The sequence below is a fragment of the Myodes glareolus genome, chromosome 4, assembly GCF_982192425.1.
Source record: "Myodes glareolus chromosome 4, mMyoGla1.1, whole genome shotgun sequence".
NCBI classification, from domain to species: Eukaryota; Metazoa; Chordata; class Mammalia; order Rodentia; family Cricetidae; genus Myodes; species Myodes glareolus.
In genome coordinates this window covers 103,410,810-103,430,189 of record NC_142029.1, presented here as the reverse complement: position 1 = coordinate 103,430,189, position 19,380 = coordinate 103,410,810, and the positions used below count along the sequence as shown (strand labels likewise).

General features: G+C 39.0%; 1 protein-coding gene across 3 annotated transcripts in view; it reads left to right on the top strand.

Moving 5' to 3' along the window:
- Bbs9 (Bardet-Biedl syndrome 9) overlaps positions 1–19,380 on the top strand; it is a 405,148-nt gene that overhangs the window by 167,067 nt on the left and 218,701 nt on the right. For 2 of the 3 annotated variants that reach the window (XM_048446631.3, XM_048446632.3), the window contains 5 exons: positions 603–679; positions 3,938–3,991; positions 9,066–9,168; positions 10,910–11,014; positions 12,756–12,770. In XM_048446631.3, coding sequence (XP_048302588.3) covers positions 603–679; positions 3,938–3,991; positions 9,066–9,168; positions 10,910–11,014; positions 12,756–12,770 — 354 coding nt within the window. The remainder of the gene's footprint in view (positions 1–602; positions 680–3,937; positions 3,992–9,065; positions 9,169–10,909; positions 11,015–12,755; positions 12,771–19,380) is intronic. The other variant, XM_048446634.3, reaches the window with a different exon arrangement.

The following is a 19,380-nucleotide window of genomic DNA, read 5'->3' as shown; positions in this document are numbered from 1 at the left end:
CTTAAAAAATATGAAGTCTTATGTATAACTTTTACACAAATAAGCTCATGTTAGATTTACATCTTGCTGTTTAAAATATTAAGAGGTATATCTGAATTATTTCATGTCAGTTTACATGGGTTAATGAAATTCTTACTGCTCTGGACCTTTGGATAATATGAATATTCATATTTTATTTAATCATCTTATAAAGATACATAGATATGCAAGTCATTTCAGATTTTTTCGATTATTAATACCAGAGCCCCTCCTTGGGTGTTCCTGTGCACAGCGAGTTCTTGGGTGTGCAGTTGCTGTCAGGAGACCTTTACATTTTGCATCCTGATAGTCGCAGATGACTTTCTTTCCAGCAGGTTGTACCAGTTCAGCTTTCTCCAGCAGAGAGAGACTGTAAGTCCCAGTCCTGGGTGCTTATCGGCTCAGTGCTTAGGTAGTACTGGAGGAAAGCAATTTTTGTTCAAAGTGTTATCAAGGGAAGAATTAGCATAACCTTTTGATTCTATAATTCATTACATCTTCAACAATTTGTTTACAATTTGGTTTTTGTTATAAATTGTATATAACAATTTTACTTTATGATTAGATTTATTTTTTAATTGCAGGTGTTTGGCCCATGACTGAAAGAGAAGATGACTTGAAAGTCTCCGCAGTAGTCTCCTCCAGCCTTGATTCTGTGTCTGTAGGTATACTTAGAGATTCTGAACTGTGTTCAAATTGCTTTAAATTCTGGGCTCCTTGGTAGGAACTTATGAAATGATAACACATTTCAGAGTTTGTTACTTTCTAGACCAATGGTTCTTCACCTTCTAATAAATACTGCTACTCTTTAAGACAGTTCTTCATGTTGTGGTGACTCCCAACAATAAAGTTATATCTTTTTGCCACTTCATAACTGTAATTTTGCTACTGTTATGAATTATAATATAAATATCTGAAATTCAGGATATCTGATATGTGACCCCTGTGAAAGGGTCATTTGACCCACACAGATTGAGAACCACCCCTATTTTCTTAGTGCCAGAAAGGAGTGTTTTAGAAGGGTTTGTTTACAAAAGGAGTGAGAGGTGAGGGGCAGAAAGTTTCTTAAGTCTTCTCAGTACCATATTACTGAACATGTCTCCTTGATCTTTTAGAAAGTTAATGAGGTGGGGCTGGGGACCTGGTTAGTCGTTAAGAATGCTGACTACTTTGTCAGAAGATCCATGTTGGTTCTCATCACCCAGCAGGCTGCCCATTACTATCTTTAACTCCATTTCCAGGGGATTTGATGCCCTCTTCTGGCCTCTGTGGGCACCGGGCACACAAGCATTGCATACAAACAGACAGAACACCCATGCATATAAAGTAGGAATTAGTAACACTTGGAAAAGAAAGGTTTAATGAGGCAATGCTTTTGAGCAGTCTATATTCAAGTTTGATGATTTGTAGTCTAGAGTAATGAGTATATTGTATCACTGTAGTAATGAGGCAAGAGTGTAGTATACACAGATACAATGAGGGGAGAGTGTGGTACACACAGATACAATGAGGGTGAGAGTGTAGTACACACAGATACAACGAGGTAAGAGTGTAACACACAGATACAATGAGGGTGAGAGTGTAACACACACAGATACAATGAGGATGAGAGTGTAGCACACACAGATACAATGAGGTAAGAGTGTAACACACACAGATACAATGAAGGTGAGAGTGTAGCACACACAGATACAATGAGGGTGAGAGTGTAGCACACACAGATACAATGAGGTAAGAGTGTAACACACACAGATACAATGAGGGTGAAAGTGTAGCACACACAGATACAATGAGGGTGAGAGTGTAGGATACACAGATAGCTGGCCCAGGAATCGTTTTTTCCCTCTGCTGGAATCGGTTTGTTGAATTGTTACCAGTGTCATTATCCTGACTTACACTATGTTTTTCCAACATCACTACCACCATCTCCTCCCATTCCCCACTACTCATCTTGCTCATGACCACACCCTTCGGACTTGCTGTGTATCGGGTGCTCTCTATCTGTTGCTCTGAGACTGATTAAAATGGAGAAACAGGAAGGCTGAAGGGACCATTCCTTCATATCCTTGTTTACTCTCCCACAGAGCACTTTTCTGTGTATAATTATGTCGCGTTGCTTGAGGTCTGTATGGGATTCATTAAGTTTATATGTATCTCTGTCCAAACTTGATCAGTTTAGTGCCTGAACTTGGACATTTTCTGCATTTAGAGTTGATATCATCATATAATTTTGCCTTGGAAATGTGTTTGCTATTTAAGTATCATAGCATAATATAACAAGTGGTTGTCAGAGCCTTCAAAGATTAACTTTTGTATAACCAGCCAACTCAAATTATGGTAAAAATCATGTTCATGTTGCTATGGTATAGTGCATTAGGTGCAGTTAAAAGCGGCAGTAACACACTATGAAAGAAACATTGGCCCAGCTCCCTCTCACAGTAGAGCCTCTGTATGAAATGTTTGCCCTTTTGCAGACACCGTTTTTCACCCTACCTGAAGGGTGTAGTGTGAGAGGAACTTAGTTAGCTGACGGATGTTCACACATTTTCTTACTATGAAAATGTCTCCTTTCTCCTATGTTGGCACCTCATAGAATTGTTTCTAGGCTCTCTCTCTGAAACATAGACTATTTGGAATGAGCAATTCTGTTTCTGTCTTTAGGAACAGTTTGGTCTACATGTTGTAATGTATGTTCCCTGATTGGTAACTTCGGGTGCTGTTTCTTCTTCATTGATGTCGCTTTCCTGCTTCATTTCCTATCTTGCTGTACTTCCTCTTCATTTCCTCTGTCTTGCTGAATCCTACTTCATTTTCTCTGTCTTGTTGTATTTCCTTCTTCATTTCCTTTGTTTTATACATACACACACACACACACACACACACACACACACACACACACACACATATATATATATTTTGCCGAGGTAAGGTTCCTCTGTGTAGCCTTGGCTGGCATTTTTTTTCTTAAGAATTTTTAGACTATCATACTTACTCTACTGGAAAACATTAACCTGACAGTTTATGTGGCTGTGGAGCCATGATGTCTTCTTACAGTTACTTCTCTGGCTACTCCTTATATTCCCCAGATACTACTGTCCTTGAAATGTCTAGGTGTTTAAATAAGGGTTGAAGAGGAAACATGAGATGCTTCCTTCTAAATCTGTGGGGAAATGTGAAGTTATTTCCTGCCTGTAGGTAACGTAGTACTAGAGCAGAAAGATTGGATTAATGTTTATTTGAATCACTAGTTTAAAAGTGCAAATCTCTGAAATCAAGGAAATTTTTTCTATTTGAATAGGGTCTTTGGTAGTGGAGACGATCTCCACCAGCTCATCTTCCTCAGGGAACAGCTTTATCGGGGTTCTAACATCATGTCCTGTGGAGCTGTAGGTAGAATATGAATTTCTCAGCTCTTAATTCTTCATATGCCCATGGCATCATAATGATCTCTATTTAGAAGTAGTTATTGGTTTTATATAAAAGTTTGAATAAAATATACACTAGATTTTATTTATTCACTGTGCACAGTCATTATAATCTTAGTTACATATCTTATGTACAAAATATTAACCTGAATAAAGTATGCTTTTCATATAATATTGTAACATAATGTTTCTATGGGAATTACTAGGAGAGATTTGTCCATATAGTTAGTAACATTAATACTTTCAACATTCAAGTGAACAAGGTTGCCTAACCCTTCTTTCCTTTTTGATGAGTCGGTTTTAAATACCATTCATGCTTTCCTACATGAACATTTCCAAAATGTCCTCAGGACTCTTAGACTGTCGTTGGAGTGATCCACCCTTTAGTTAGTTTCCTGGTGACGGTGGGGAATGTCTGTTTCACCCAATATATTCACTTGGTTTTACTACTGTTGAAGTCAGTTGGAAAACTTTTCTCAATTCTGTCTTTGCAGCAAGCCACTAATGTTGAAGTTGGAGCTGACTCTGTTCCGTCCATCACAGTGAAGGTACGGCACCAGCTGTAGACCACAGCGTGCAGGCAGCACTGTGTATTTCATTGCTCTTGTCACTGCTGTTTTCCTGTGTTTATTGACATGGAAAATAAATGCTTAAATCCCTGTTTTCTTCACTTTTGGTAGTGAATAGAAAGCCTTTGTTGTTTCCTTCAAATATAAAAGCTATAATTACATTTATAGAAAAAATCATATAGATATGAAAAGGTGTTAGACTTTTCTCATCCCTTCTTTAAGAGCATAGCATGATATGGGCTCTTTTTTCTGGAAATAAGTTTTCTTTAGGAGACTTAAAAGTCTCATGAAGGTTGTCACTTACAAAGTTTTCTTTATAAGACTTTTAAGTTGTGTTATTACCATCCAGTTATAAGCCAGTCACTCGACTGTAGCGTCATGTATGGATTGTGAAGGGATATTGGAGATGTACATGTATATTAGCATAATTCTTTTATTATGATTACACATGTGTTTTAAAGAATTCTCAGGTATTTATCTGCTATGACATTAGCCTTAAATGGATGCATTTATGGCAAGAAGATGTGAAATGAAGAGGCTATAGAGTAATGACAAATTGATAGTCTGGAAAAGTAGGACATGAATGATGTAGTTTTGGTTAAGAGGTTTGGTATAGTCACTGTAGAGTTTCAGAGCGAGAACTCAAATGTGGCGTGTTCTTAAGGCACTTAAAGTGTGGTAATCGGTCAGCACGTTATTAAGCTGGAAATATTTATCACTGTCCAGACGTTAGAAGCCAGGAAAAGTTGTGGATCTTGGCGATTCATTTAGTCAAAACTTGGACCAAGTTTCTGTTTGCTCAGATTATAGCTTGCTGTCCTTGGAGAAGCTTAACAAGGTAGGAGGCTTTAGCAATTGTGTTCGCTTACACTGGCCCAGCGGGTGGCCCAAGTGTGGAGATCTTTGGTGAGGCTGAAGCAAGCCCCATCTTAGAACTCTTTCCTAAGCTAAGTTTTTTTGGATGCTTGCCATTGGAAACAAGGGTGGTCTTTCCCCAACCTCCCTTCCCTTCCCCAATCACAGACCCTTCTGGAAAGGCATTAATGGCAAGAAATCAAACACTTAAGAAAGAAGTAATTGCAGAGGTGCGGGAGTGACCTATACGTCTGTGGACGGGGCTGTTTTAGATCTGTGTAATGGTTTTGTTCAGACACGGCTGTGCCACACTCAAGGATCTCACTGCATTGCCGAAAGAAGTCTTTGCCCAAAGCAGATACCCCTGTCCGTGTCTTCGTCCTCCCCGTCTTGCAGGGGTCATCGCTATTGGTGGACACACCTTTCCCTCCCACACGTTTTCTAGACTTTCATCTGCACCAGCCACTCTAAGGTGATGACGCGACTTCTGGAAAGTTTCTTCCATTAACTGTGCCTTGATCACACCTCTTCTTCTTAGTGCTGTGATAAAGGTAGAAGAGAGACCATGGCATCCCAGTCACATGACATGTGCCAGACTTACACAGCAGACAGCAGGATTTCCTGATTCTGTCTGATAGTCTCTATACAAATTTCTGCTGTAAATCTCTCCTTATGGCCTTTTCTAACAGCAGCAGCCAAGATATATACCCAGTAAAGTTTCCATCATAATAAATCCAGTTAATTGAGAAAATTTTTCCATCCGTTCCGAATGAATGAAGATGTGGCTACCTTGAGTATGTGTGCATGATGCGTGACCATCTGTTCCAGGCAACAGGCAGAGTGCTTGTTCATACCTGGCCTGGCAGGCGTATTTATATACCTAGGGTAAACATTTGGTATTATATTTCCCAAGGATTATATTTTATTTCTTTAGAATCAGAAAATGGCATGGAAAGTTCTTGTATTAACATTTTATATTTTCTCCTTAATATTCTACAATTATTTTCCTTTTAAAATATGAGGCTTATGATTTAGCCAAGTCTTTAATTCACTTTTTGGCTCACAAACAACTATTCTTTGTTACTGTAGTTATTTTTGTCATATCTCTTTGATTTGTGCTTTGAAAGTGCCTCGACCATTGTTGGATTCAATAAATCTGATGTGGGAGCTATCACGGTTGTTCATCTAACCCAGATGCACACCCTCTTGTAACAATGTGAGATTGTGTGATTGCTGTCTAAGCCGCCATCATTCTGCCAGCAGAGTCAGGCTGTCTGCTCCTTCCCCAACAGTTTGTTATTACTACAGGGAGTTGTCGCTCTCATGCTCACATGATGCTCCTGAGGGCGGGTTTCAGTCCTGGTACCCACTGCCTTGGCGGGGTTGCGTATTGTTTACCTTCTCTACAGTGCAGTTCTAAGGTGTAAAATGGGAACCTTTTATTTATAAAGCTATTCATGATTTAATTACTGTTAATTACGACCCGGGCCCTGGGTTTTGGCAGAGAGCAGTTCAGTTACACTTCTCTCCCTTTTAATTAGTGACTTCAGGAAGAAGTGCTCAGCTCTCAGCACCGTGGTTTTTCTGTCTTGTAGGATGCGGTGCGTTGGTCCTTGTTTCCCTTAGCTGTGAAGATTATATGAGATAAGACACACAAATCACTCACAAGCATGCTTTATGAATCTAGAAAGCCACTGTGGCTATTACATTTAATTATATGTATGCGGAGAACATTGTGTTATTGTTAATAGAAGAATACTTAATTGTATCCTGTTAATTTACTAGTCCAGCTGGCCATCTCAAAGACGCTGTCAGCTGGCCATCTGAAAGACGTCATGTGCTCCACTCACACAGCTTCTTTTTGCCACAGTCACCTTGAGGGTGTTGGCTAAATGGCCAGGCATTGCCGAGGAAGTTTTGTTTCTGGTGTGCCGGGTACCTTGTGCAGGGTTTTTGCAATAAAAATCCAAGAATTTTTTTTATCATATATATTTGCTTCAATAATTTTCTCTTAAAACCATTACTTTACATCTGAAAACATTTTTGTTTGGATTATTTTGAGGTTGTTTAGAGAACATCACTTAAAATTGATCATAACATTTGCCGACTTTAACTGTAGGCACATTATGTTTTTAGGTCAATTATACATTTTTGGAGATTTTATATTAATATATTTGTGTGATTGAGGGACAAGTGATGCATGCCTTTTACTTAAGAGACCAATCAAAATAGATTTCTTCATAATGAAGACGTTATTGCACTGTGTCTGTTAACAATGGCATGTATCTATCTCGTGTGGTAGGTAGAATCTAGTAACTAGATTGAACTGTTCTGTAGCAAAGAAAACACAAGGAAGAATGTTTTCAACCCACCAGTCCTTCCAGGTTGTATACAAGGATCACCCGAGGAGGTATAGAAATCTCAACACTTGAGTCTGCCTCCAGATCTGAGTGATCCTGCCTAGACTGGTGGTTGGCTGTCTACTAATAGACAAAGTCATCTAACACAGACAATTCCAAGAGGCTGAAGCCTGTAGGAAATCAAAACCAACAAGAGAAGACACCCAATGCAAAGCTGGCGTATCATTCTTTGATGTGCCCTCACTGACATGTGGCACTGTACCCCAGTGAAGATGCTCAGGCCTGATGTTACTACGGACACCACTTCAGGAGACAGTGAGACACCCTGGCCTCCTGTGCCCACATCGTCTTCTGGGCTAATTATTATCCCACAGATCTTAGCTTTTGGTTTGACAGGGGTAGGATTTCTTAGCATTGCCAAGTAAGATCAGCAGTTTGGAATTTTAATCCCTCAAGAACAGAGTGGTTTACAGGTTTATTCTTTGATAGTCTAGAACTGGTATGTCATAGTATTTTTGTGATTAGCCACAGTAGAAAATGCAGTGCTTTGATATGCTCTAGGGTGATAATAAATCCATTTAAGTGAGAAAATTATCAGAATAATTGCTCTTTGTAAAAATAAGTATACTGATACTAGATAAGATAAATAATCCATAATAGTACAAGTGTTTAAAGAAAGAACAAACACATTTATGCCATTATGCAGTTTCTCAATACAGATGAGAACAACCGTTTTCTTTCTTTTATACTCTGAGATATCATATATATAATTATTTGGTTCCCAGTGGTTTGTAGCATCTTTACAGATTTGACTAACCTCACCCCACCTAATTTTAGAACCTTTTTTACTCCTTGAAAGAAATGGCAATAGCCATCAATTGTCTCTTTTTATCTCTTTTATTTTGAGACAAGTGCCAATCTATATAATTTTTTGCAGAGTTTGCTCATTCTATTTATTTTATTGAAAATTTAGATAGATTTTTTTGGGTGTTTTGGAGGTAGGGTTTTTCTATGTAAATTTTTGATATAATGTTTTTATTAATTGATGGAGGATTTTATACAGTGTAGGTTGATCCTGTACACGCCTCCCATCTCTGATCTGTACCCACCCACACCTTCTGTAGTCTTTTTTTTTAATAGACCACTATGTTCAGTTTGTTCTGCCCATATACTCATAGATAAGGGCCCTCTACTGGAGCATGGCCAACCTCCACCTCTAAAGAAAACTGTCTCTCCATGTCTCAGAAGCCACCAGCTGTCCCTCTCTCCTCAGCTCAGGGTGGAATCTTGTGAACTCCTTTCTGCTCCATGCTGGAGTGTTTACTGACTTGATCTTATCCAGGTTGTATGCAGGTGACCATACCTGCTGTGAGTTCATGTGCGCAGTGGTTCTGCTATGTTCAGAGACACTGTTTTGTTCCTGTCTTCCCAGCCTCTAGCTCAAAATGTATTTCTGCTCCCTTTTCTGAGGCGGTTCCTGAGCTTACAGGGGAAGGGGAGCCATACATTTTATGTGAATACAATTATACTGTATGCGATTATTTGTGACTAGTTTTTTTCTTACCTAATATAATATTTTTCATAGTTTATGTGTCAGTTTCATTTCTTTTTTCTGAATATTACTTTGTGGTATTGACCATGGTTTGGTTGCCCATTGAGATGGACATTTGACTTATTTATATTCTTTAGCTATTATGATTTTTTTTTTTTGCTGTGAACTGTTAGACATGTTTTACCAGGTTTCCTAGTTATTTGTTAATTACTTTGAGTTGGTTGTAGTAGTTTGCCAATTTGGATAAAGTAGACTTTTGTAACCTTAATAATCTGTGTGTCTTCAGATCACCCTGCAGAACCGAGTGGTGTTGCAGAAGGTGAAGCTGTCCCTCTACGTGCAGCCCCCACTAGTGTCCACGTGTGATCAGTTCACCTTCGACTTCACAGGTGGGCTCCTGTCTGTTCTGGTGTTTCCTGCGGCACGAGGCTTTTCAGCAGTGCGCTTAATTCATGGCTGTATTTCTTTTCTAAATAGCAGCACTGAGATTGTGCTGGGAAATCCGTGGTGGCAGTGTTTCACAGCTATTTCCCTTCGTGTGCCATTTGTGGAGATTTGATAAATTATTTTTAGATTATGAATTTCTAAGTACATTCCTTTACTAGGTATATCTGTTACTGTATTTGAATACTATAATGTGGACGACTATCTCTCTGTCTCTCTCTGAGTGTGTGCATGCGTGTGTGTGTGTGTGTGTGTGCATGTGTGTGTCTGTTTGTGTTGCTGGGGATTGAAGCTTCATGCCTACAAGGTAAGAACTCTATTAACTGAGCTATGTCCTCAGCCCTGGAAGTCATTTCTTTAATGGCGTTTCCTTAGTGTCTCCTGTAGTGAATAGGTGACATTTGAAGACGAACTGCTGGCTATGGATTTGGTCCATATTTGAATCCTAACTCCTACACTGCTTGATGCATGATTTGGGCAAGCTATTTTAGTACTTAGTGCCTATTATTTTAACTGGTAAACAGAGAGTAATAATAGCTACATGATAGGGTTTTTTTAAGATTTAATTAGAAAATGAAATTATATGAAGACTGTAGTAATATATAAAATAGTAAACATGTCATAAGTGGTGATTATTAAGGGTTCTTTGTAAAGAATTCCACTTGAACTTCTTGTAAGTTGTCTTTAGTCCAATGAGAATGATCTCTTAGTTAACTTTAAAAATTTCTTTTTATTTATTTATTTATTTATTTATTTATTTATTTATTTATTTATTTATTTATTTATTTTGAGACAGAGTCTCTCTGCATAGCCCTGGCTGTCCTAGTACTCACTGTTTGGATCAGGTTGGCCTTAAACTCAGAGTGCTAGGATTCAAGGTGTATCCCACCATGCCTGGCTTCTTTTTCTTTTTTTAAACAATATTTTCAATTTATCTTTTTTATTATTTAAAAAATTTTACTATGTTTTCTTTCACAAATTATTACCTTGATTTTTAATATTTACTTTTGGTTTGTGTTCTCATGTGTGTATGCTTGCCATGGTTTGCAGGCCAGAGGAGAACTTGCTAGAATGAAGCTTTTTCCTACCATATGAGTCCTGGAGGTAGAGCTCAGGTTTTGGGTGTGACGGAAGTGTCTTAACCTGTGACTCTTCTTGTCTTTCTATTTATCCTTATAAAAATTATCATGGGAAACTTTTTGTTCTAGGTAAACTCTTAGGCGTCTGGGGTAAAGGCTGGCAGCCCGTACGCCAACCCAGGAGGCCAGGGTGGTCTGTAGAGCTGCTCACCCGTCACCGGTATCCAGTCCCAGTCAGACTTTGTCTAGCCACCACAGAGTACTGTTTCCCCAGACTTTCTGGTCCCTTTTAATTCCCTCATATTCTCTGCCTCTCAACTCAGGTAAAGAGATGTAGGGGTGACCAGTGCGCGATACCTTGTATGGCCTCAGTTCCCGGTTCATGGTGATGGTGTAACCTTGGTCCTGACCTCTGTACTCTGATCACCACATAGCTAAAAAGTCGGGTGATAACGGTGTCTCCCTCACAGTGTTTCTGTGAAGGTTGTATGAGTGGCTGTCTCAAGTGCTTATTGAAGTACCCAGCATGAAGTAAATGCTATATGTAACTATTATTGTTAATAGTTGCCCCATCATGTAACATGTATAATTTTCATATTTCCTATAGCACCAGATATGACCAGCACGGTAGCATTTTCTGTTTACCTGAAGAGAAGTTACATACCATCCGAATTAGAAGGAAATGCGGTTGTTTCTTATTCCAAACCAACAGGTAAAACATAACATGATTTATAAATTTATAAATCGAATTTAAGTTAAATGACTTAAGTGTTTAAGATAGAAAAGCAAACAACCAAAGAATGTTCTTTTCTGCTGCTAATTACTGTTTCTCTCACTTTCGTGTACTGTGTTAATGTCAAGTGTGTTCATTTGACTTCCATGTGTACCGTCCTCTCCTTTCCCGTCATAACAAATATGATGTATTTTTATTACACTAAAAATGTTCTCCAGATCATGCTTCATGATCTAAATTAAAAGCCGGTATGAATTAGTGAAAAAGCACTAGGTTACTGTAGCATTAAACCACTCTTGAGTTTAGATAGCTTTTTTAACTCTGGATACAACCCACGTAGTTGACTTTGGTATGATTGTCTTTTCCTTTCTTGTGTGGCAGTTATTTTATAGTAACAGTTTGATGTCAACTGATCGTTAGAAAATAAACATTAGTAGGTACTGCTTTAAAAGATATTTCAGGGTAGTAGAGCTGTTACCCAGATACTGCAGCAATCATATTTGTGTTTTAAAAGCATTTCTGGACAGTTTAAGGCTTATTTTTCCATTTAAATAGTCACATAGTTTAAAAACCCAGGGTCTCCATGGTTTTACACTTAGCTGCCTTGGCCTCGCTCATCACTGTATTCTCCGGTGAATCCTCCTGTTATTCACTGGAAGTTGTTGATGCTCTGATATAATTTTGTAGCTTAGGTGTATTTAAAAAACCAAGTTTTGTTTGCTTTTTTGGAGTACTTTAATTTAAACATTCTCGATGTTTGTTTTTATCCAGCAGTGACCACTTTATCTGTTTCTCAAATTCTCAACCCTTAGGGCTGAATAATCGCTTGTTTGCTTATGCAGATTTGATTTCATGAGAAGCGAAAACTTGATAAAGAGTTGAAGGATGGCAGACTTTTTGGTGATTTCTGAAAAGGTTGTTGAGGTTTTAAATGTTATTTTTACTTTGAGTTCTGAGACACAAAAATAAATATTTTGCCGCTACCTCTAGATCTTTTATCATTAACGTCTGAGTAACCGTTCCCGTATTGCACAGTAGGTCATAGCATGGCTGATCTCTGAGTTTACACAGTTCTGTCATTAATATGAAAAGTAGTGATACTGGTTGTAAAAAAAAAAAAAAGGAATAGCTAATGCCTTGTGGACAGCACACTCAAAAGGACATTCAAGTCATGTGAAATCAGCCAGGAGCCCTGTGGTTACAGTTACCATTTTGTTCACATTTCTTTCTTATGGGTAGAACTTAGAATATTATAAATTATTGGTAAAGCAGAAGTCTAGGCATGATTTGGTTCATAAATTAACATTGAAAGTGTGTAAAATAAGAACAAAAAGACTGGCCTCAGAGCCCGAATTAGCATTGCTTCAGAGAAGTAGCTATAGCTATCATGAGAAGAAAGAACTGGAAATATTAGCATTATGTCTCTGCATCTCACTTCATGTTCCTCATGTCACTTCAATACTGTTTTTTAAACCACGTTCATACTGGAGTGATATTCTCAAGGACTTTTGAGACCAGAGGTGCAAACACATTGTTGAATTTCATTTACTTAGGGTTTGCTCTTCAAATAAGGTTTTTGTTTTCTCAGGGGTGTATGTACTATTCTTGTGAATTTAAATTATGTTTTAAACAGATGTGTTTCAGATTCGTGTTGTAGCTTTACCATGGATAATTAGTTTCTCTCTCTTCCACTGTCTTTTGCATTGCTTCTGATGGATAGATCGAAATCCCGATGGTAAGTTAAAAGATAAATGGGAAAATGAATTTTCAGGCTAAAATTTGTTGTTAAACTCAATGGACATTACACCATGAATCAATGGTGTAATCTTTTACGTTAGCTTATGCGGTAACAGACTTCTTTAGGGTGACATAATGTTTTAATCTTGCTATGAAGGGGAGTGTGCCTGTTTCAAGAAGGCTATCCTTATAAGTGAGGTGAAGCTAAGAACAGAATGACTTTAAAAGATTTGTTTTGTTTTTAGTTGCACGTGTGCGTATGTATGTGCATGTGTGAGTACAGGTACCCTTGAGTCTGGAAGAGGGGTTGCATCCTTTGCAGCTAGAGTTACGGTTGGATGGAATCTTCCTGATGCTGGGAACTTGAGTCCACTGGAAGAACAGTTGCTATTAACGGTTGAACCATCTCTTTAGCCTCAAAATGCCTGTGTTGAGAAACATTAAAACTGTCATTGGCAAATTTTTACTGAAAGTCATTAGTACATGTTCTTTATTAGATTATTTTGCCCACACTAAAGAATAGAGAATTAGAAATGTACATGTCAGTAAATTTTAAATGTTCTCCATGCTCAGATAGACTGACCTGTGTCTGATAAGAATGCTATGTGCATTGCTATACACCTGTCCTCTTGTCTCAGTTAGAATTTCTGGAAGATTGGTCTGGCCACGCTGAACTTGCCTGAGTCAGTGATGTTAGTCCCTTTGTCATAGTACACACATGTCCAGGCTGTGCTAAGTGTACATTTATTTCTTACGTTTTCCAATAGATGCGAGCTCTTAAAGGGTAGAAATAAATGACTCATCTTTGAAATTGTAGAGTATCAGGGTACAAATAGACATTTAAATCTCTCTTAATTTACTTTTCCTTTAAGATGTATAGATCTAACACAGCAGATTATCTTTATAAAGATACCTTAAGGTAAGTTTTAGATAATAATATTAAACAGCAGCATTTGCTCAAACAATTTGTCTTTTTGTTTTTCTTTTCTTTTTTTTTAATTTGAGACAGGGTCTCTCTAGATAGCCATGGCTGCCCTGGAACTCACTCTGTAGATCAGTCTGACCTCAAACTCCCAGAGATCCCCCTGCCTCTGCCTCCTGAGTGCTGGGATTAGAGGTGTGCACTAATACCCAGCTTCTCATACAATCTTGATGACGCCAACTGTTTGAGTCATATTGCTTGTATTAGCATGTGAGCTGAAGGCAAACATATATTTATTTGAACAATGTCCTTTTTATGTTTTGAAACAGGGGTTCTCTGTGTAACAGTCCTAACTTCCTGGAATTTGCTTTGTAGACCAGGCTAGCCTCGAACTCACAGAGATCTGCTTGCCTCTGCCTCCCAAGTGCTGGGATTAAAGGTGTGCGCCACCACTGCCCGACCTGAGCAGTGTCTTAATAATAGCATAGATGTGTAGCTTAGTAATATGAAACTTACTTGATAAATTAATATTTAGTTGAAATAAAAACCTAATACTATTTAAATTCTGATCCTCCAGAGTTCGTGTAGCTAATACAATTTTAATTTAAATTTTGTTAATTACTGTATTCTTATTCAAGTGGCTAAGTTTGAAGGAGTCAGTAAAGGTTGTAGCTGAAAGATAGTTACCCCTTTCATCATAAGTTCAGCTCAGACTGTGAGAAGTATAAATCAGAATGGAAATATTTCACTATACAGGTGATGGTGATGTCTGGTAATTTCTTTTGATGTTGTTTAAATTATTATTAAATGCACAGGAGGAGAGCTGAAATGTTCAACTCTGTCTAGTAGTCAAAGCCCCATATGCTGCCACTCAGCTCTTGGTCACATTCTTTACGTTTCACAGAGGGTCGTTTCCTTGTCTGGTCAGGCCGTGTGGCAGAGAAGCAGTTCTGTTCTCCCATGTCAGTAAGAGGGAGTGAGCTTTTCTGTGGTCCTGCAGGAGTTAGCCTCCACTATCTCTACACAAAGCTATGTGCCATGAGCAGAGCGAAACACGCTGTAGCTGAAGTGGGTGTGTACCAGTCACTGCAGGAGGACTTGGGGAGTCCTGGCTTCTGGGTATCCCTGCTGCGTCGACTCCAGCAGTCTCAGAAAGAGTTCACAGGTCTTCTATAGAAGTGTAATGTATAGATGTGACTGTCCTGTTCGCATATATGTTCACACACACACACACACACACACACACACACACACACACACACACTGCCATTTTGTTTTTCAAGCACTTTTTGGCTTCCTATTTGAAAATGATCCTGGCCTGGTGTGTGTGCCAGGTGTAATTAGAGTTTTAGTATTGGAAAATTGCTCATTCAGGAGTGGTTTCTCTCTGATTGATAAATGGTTTTGTGATTAATTGCATTGTAGTAGTTGTTACTATCCATTTCCTCTAGTGGATTATGGGAAAGGAAGCATATGAAAGAGAGGTGATTATTATTTGCTTAAAAATTCAAAATCCTATATAGCAAAGTCAGACTGATGAATGAGTAGCCTGGGATTGGAATCAAGCGAACAATGAACATTTCTTTTCTCCCAGCTGAGGTTGCAGAGCTGAATTGGCCAGTCAGGCAGACAGATTTGCCAGCAGCACAGAGGAGGTGTCACCGGTGCTGCAATGGGTTGGGACCAGTCAGGCTTTTCGACCAGCTTCAAAACCATCCCAACAGCAACACTGAAAAGGTCTTTATTTTAATTTTTCTTTTTTTTTTCTTGAAACAAGGCTTCATGTAGCCCTGGCTGGTCTCGAGGTTGATATATAGCTAAGGGTGACCTTGAACATTTTATCCTTCTACCTCTAAATTCCAAGAGCTGGGATTAAAGTATGTGCCACCACATAAGGCTTCTATTAAACTGGGCGGTGGTGGCGCACACCTTTAATCCCAGCACTCGGGAGGCAGAGGCAGGCGAATCTCTGTGAGTAAGGGGCCAGCCTGGTCTACAAGAGCTAGTTCCAGGACAGGCTCCAAAGCTACAGAGAAACCCTGTCTCAAAAAACCAAAAAAAGATGTATTAATACATATAATTTTTCTTTTATGTGCATGTATGTATGCACATTGTGCCAGTTCCTAGTGCCCGAGGAGGCCAGGAGAGGGCACCACATCCCCTGGAACTGGAGTTGCAGGTGGATTTGACTCACCATGTGGGTGCTGAAAATCAAACTTGGCTTCTCGGGAAGAGCAGCAAGTTCTCGTAACTATGGAGCCATTTCTGCACTCCCCCTTTTCTTTCTATTTTTTTTTGTAAAAAATATTTGTTCATTTATTTATTTATTATGTATACAATGCTCTATCTACATGTTTGACTGCGTGTTTTCTTTATTATAAGCATGTACTCACTGAGCCATCTCTTCAGCTTGTTTCCATTTCTGAACCCCTAAATTCTCCCCAGTGTCTTGAGTTTAAAATAAAGCCAGTGTTTTTGATCATTCCTAGTTTTTAAATCACGAGTCAAGTCCACGTACCTGGTGAAAGTGGTGCAGAGGGCAGGACACAGTTTCTGAAGAAAGTTTGTTTGAACCGTTGACTTAGAAGTGAGTTGGATGTATGTGTAAGTACTGATGGCACAAAGAGTTAGGACCAATTAGACTTTTCAGCCAGGCTCAAAACCATTCTAAGAACAACACCAAAAATGTCTTTGTTTTAGTTTTTCTTAAAGCAAGGTGTCATGTATTTGGTTTGAACAGTTAGCTTAGAATTTAGTTGAAAGTGTGTGTGTGTGTGTGTGTGTGTGTGTGTGTTTATAGTCTTTATGTGCAGAGTAGCCATAAGGTAAAAACATTTTTTGTTTTATTCATTTAAGATTAAAGAGATAGAAGCAAGTTTTGTTATTTTGTCTATTATCTATTAACTGGGGTTATAGCTCATCTATTATAATAGAGATCTATTTAAGACTTCATCTTCATAATTTGGGGAACGTATGTAATATATGGGAATTTCCTTACAGTAAACAAGGTAGCACTTTGTAATTTTTTACGTGTGTGGTGGAATTGATAGCTATGGCTTGGCAAGTGTCTTAGAGTGCAGTATCATAGTATGTCGACTCGGAACATTTCATCTTTGTCAAGTAAAACATACACCCTAGAGCCCTCCCAGAGCATCAGGCAGTGATATCAGCTACAGTTTACATGTGGAAATCCAGAGTGAATTTAATATCTGTTGGTTAGGAAGAAAGTCAGAGCTGGGTAAGAATGGATGGGGAATAGACCGTGTTGCGAAGAATAGCAGGTGCGCTCCACAGGACCTACGGGAGCTTTTTATTGCCTTCATCAGTTGGCTCCACATTACGGATGCTCTCTCCCTGTCAGAGGAGGAAAGAAGACAGAAAAGCACTTCCATCATCAGTGGGGAGTAAGCTACCCAACCCAGTCATCTTGACATAATATATTTCTAATTTCAAGGCTCTTGTCTGGGCCAGGTAGCCATATTTTAACTGCTTCTGCTTTTGCTATTTTAAAGCTCTCGCTGACTCCACAGATGAAGACCTTAGTGTGCAAACCCATCAAGTAGGGAGACATTCTGAGCTTTCCGTTTCTGTACAGGACTTCAGTAAGATACAAATTTCTATGTTTTGTTCCCACCTTTCATGTTCTTTTGTCAAAAACAGAATCCTAAAATTAAAAGGGAGCAAACTGATTTTTAGATTTAAAAATAATCTTATAAATTTAGTTTCATTCTGTTATTTTACAAAGATTTAAAAATGCTTTAAAATAGTTTGAGAATTAAATTTATCAACCTCGTTGTTTAATAATTCAGTTACCTGCTTAACTGTCTCTTTATGAATACTGACAACATTTAGGACTAAATGACCAGGTTTGAGTTATAAAACTTAGAGCTTAAAATTGTGACGTGAATTAACTGTGATAAAACCTAATTCCCCTAAGTAACAGTTCCAATATTAATGTGTAAAGTTGTCATAAATTTCTGAAAATGTCATGTGCATTGTACTTTCACAGTCATGATTTATTGACAATAGTTAATATAGTTTGAATCCTCAATATGTAAAAAGCTAAGGTTTTAGAACGTCTTGGGTAGACCAGTTTGAGATATGATAATACAGAGTCTCATAAAAACTGAGTGTTCTTTGCTCTAATTTTGACTGATAGTCTTGGCTAAGGCAAGGGCTTTGTAAAGCATAAAGAATTGTCTTGGTAATTGAATGATTTTTATGGTGTCTGATGGGCCGGATTTTAAAAATACACTGCTTAAAGATAGATCTCATGCCTATGCTTCTTTTAACTCCTTAAAAATGTTTATCAATTCTCTAAGATTATTTATTTATTTATTTATTTATTTATTTATTTATTTTTATTTGTTTATAAAAATTTCCACTTCCTCCTCTCCTCCCCATACCCTCCCATTCCCCCCACTCCCTCTCCTCCCCCCCCCACTCCCTCTCCTCCTCCCTCTCCAGTCCAAAGAGCAGTCAGGGTTTCCTGTCCTGTGGGAAGTTCAAGTTCCTCCCCCCTCCCTCCAGGCCTAGGAAGGTGAGCATCCAAACAGACTAGGATCCCAAACAGCCAGTACATGCAGACAAAACAAGACCCAGTGCCATTGTCAATGGCTTCTCAGTCAGCCCCCATGTCAGCCACATTCAGAGACTCCGGTTTGATCACATGCTCGTTCAGTCCCAGTCCAGCTGGCCTTGGTGAGCTCTCATTCGATCAGTCCCCTTGTATCAGAGGGTGAACGCACCCCTCGCGGTCCTGATTTCCTTTTTCATGTTCTTCCTCCTTCTGCTCCTCATTTGGACCTTGGGGGGCTCAGTTCGGTGCTCCAATATGGGTCTCCGTCTCTATCTCCATTTATCGTCAGATGAAGGTTCCCTCTAGTCCTGCCTAGCTTGCTCACGTTTTCCCTCCTTCTGCTTCTCATTTGGACCTAGGGAGTTAAGTCCAGTGTTCCAATATGTGTCTCTGTCTCTATCTCCATCCATCGCCAGATGAAGGTTCTATGGTGATATGCAAAATATTCATCAGTATGGTTATGGGCCAAGGCCAGTTCAGGCACCCTCTACCCTGATGCCAAGGGAACAATCTGGGGACCTCTCCTTGGGCCTGAGAACCCCTCTAGAAACAAGTCTCTTTCCAACCCTAAAATGGCTCCTTTAGTTGAGATATATACTTCCCTGCTCCCATATCCATTCTTCCTTCCCCCATCTCATTCCCCCAAGCCATCCCCAATCCTCCCCCTCTCCCTTCTCTCTAACCATCTCCCCTTACTTCCACCCCCTCCCCGTGCACCCAAGTTTGCCTTGCAATCTTGTCTACTTCCTATATGCAGGTGGATAACTATATGATTTTCTTCAGGTTCACCTTCTTATTTAGCTTCTCTAGGATCACGAATTATAGGCTCAAAGACCTTTAACTATGGCTAGAATCCACTTAAACTGAGAAGCTTCTGTAAAGCAAAGGACACTGTCAGTAAGACAAAAAGGCTACCTTCTGACTGGGAGAAGATCTTCACCAACCCCTCAACAGACAAAGGTCTGATCTCCAAAATATACAACGAACTCAAGAAGCCAGATACTAAAACTCTAATTAACCCAATTAAAAAGTGGGGTACTGAACTGAACAGAGAATTCATAACAGATGAACTTCGAATGGCCAAAAGACACTTAAGGTCATGCTCAA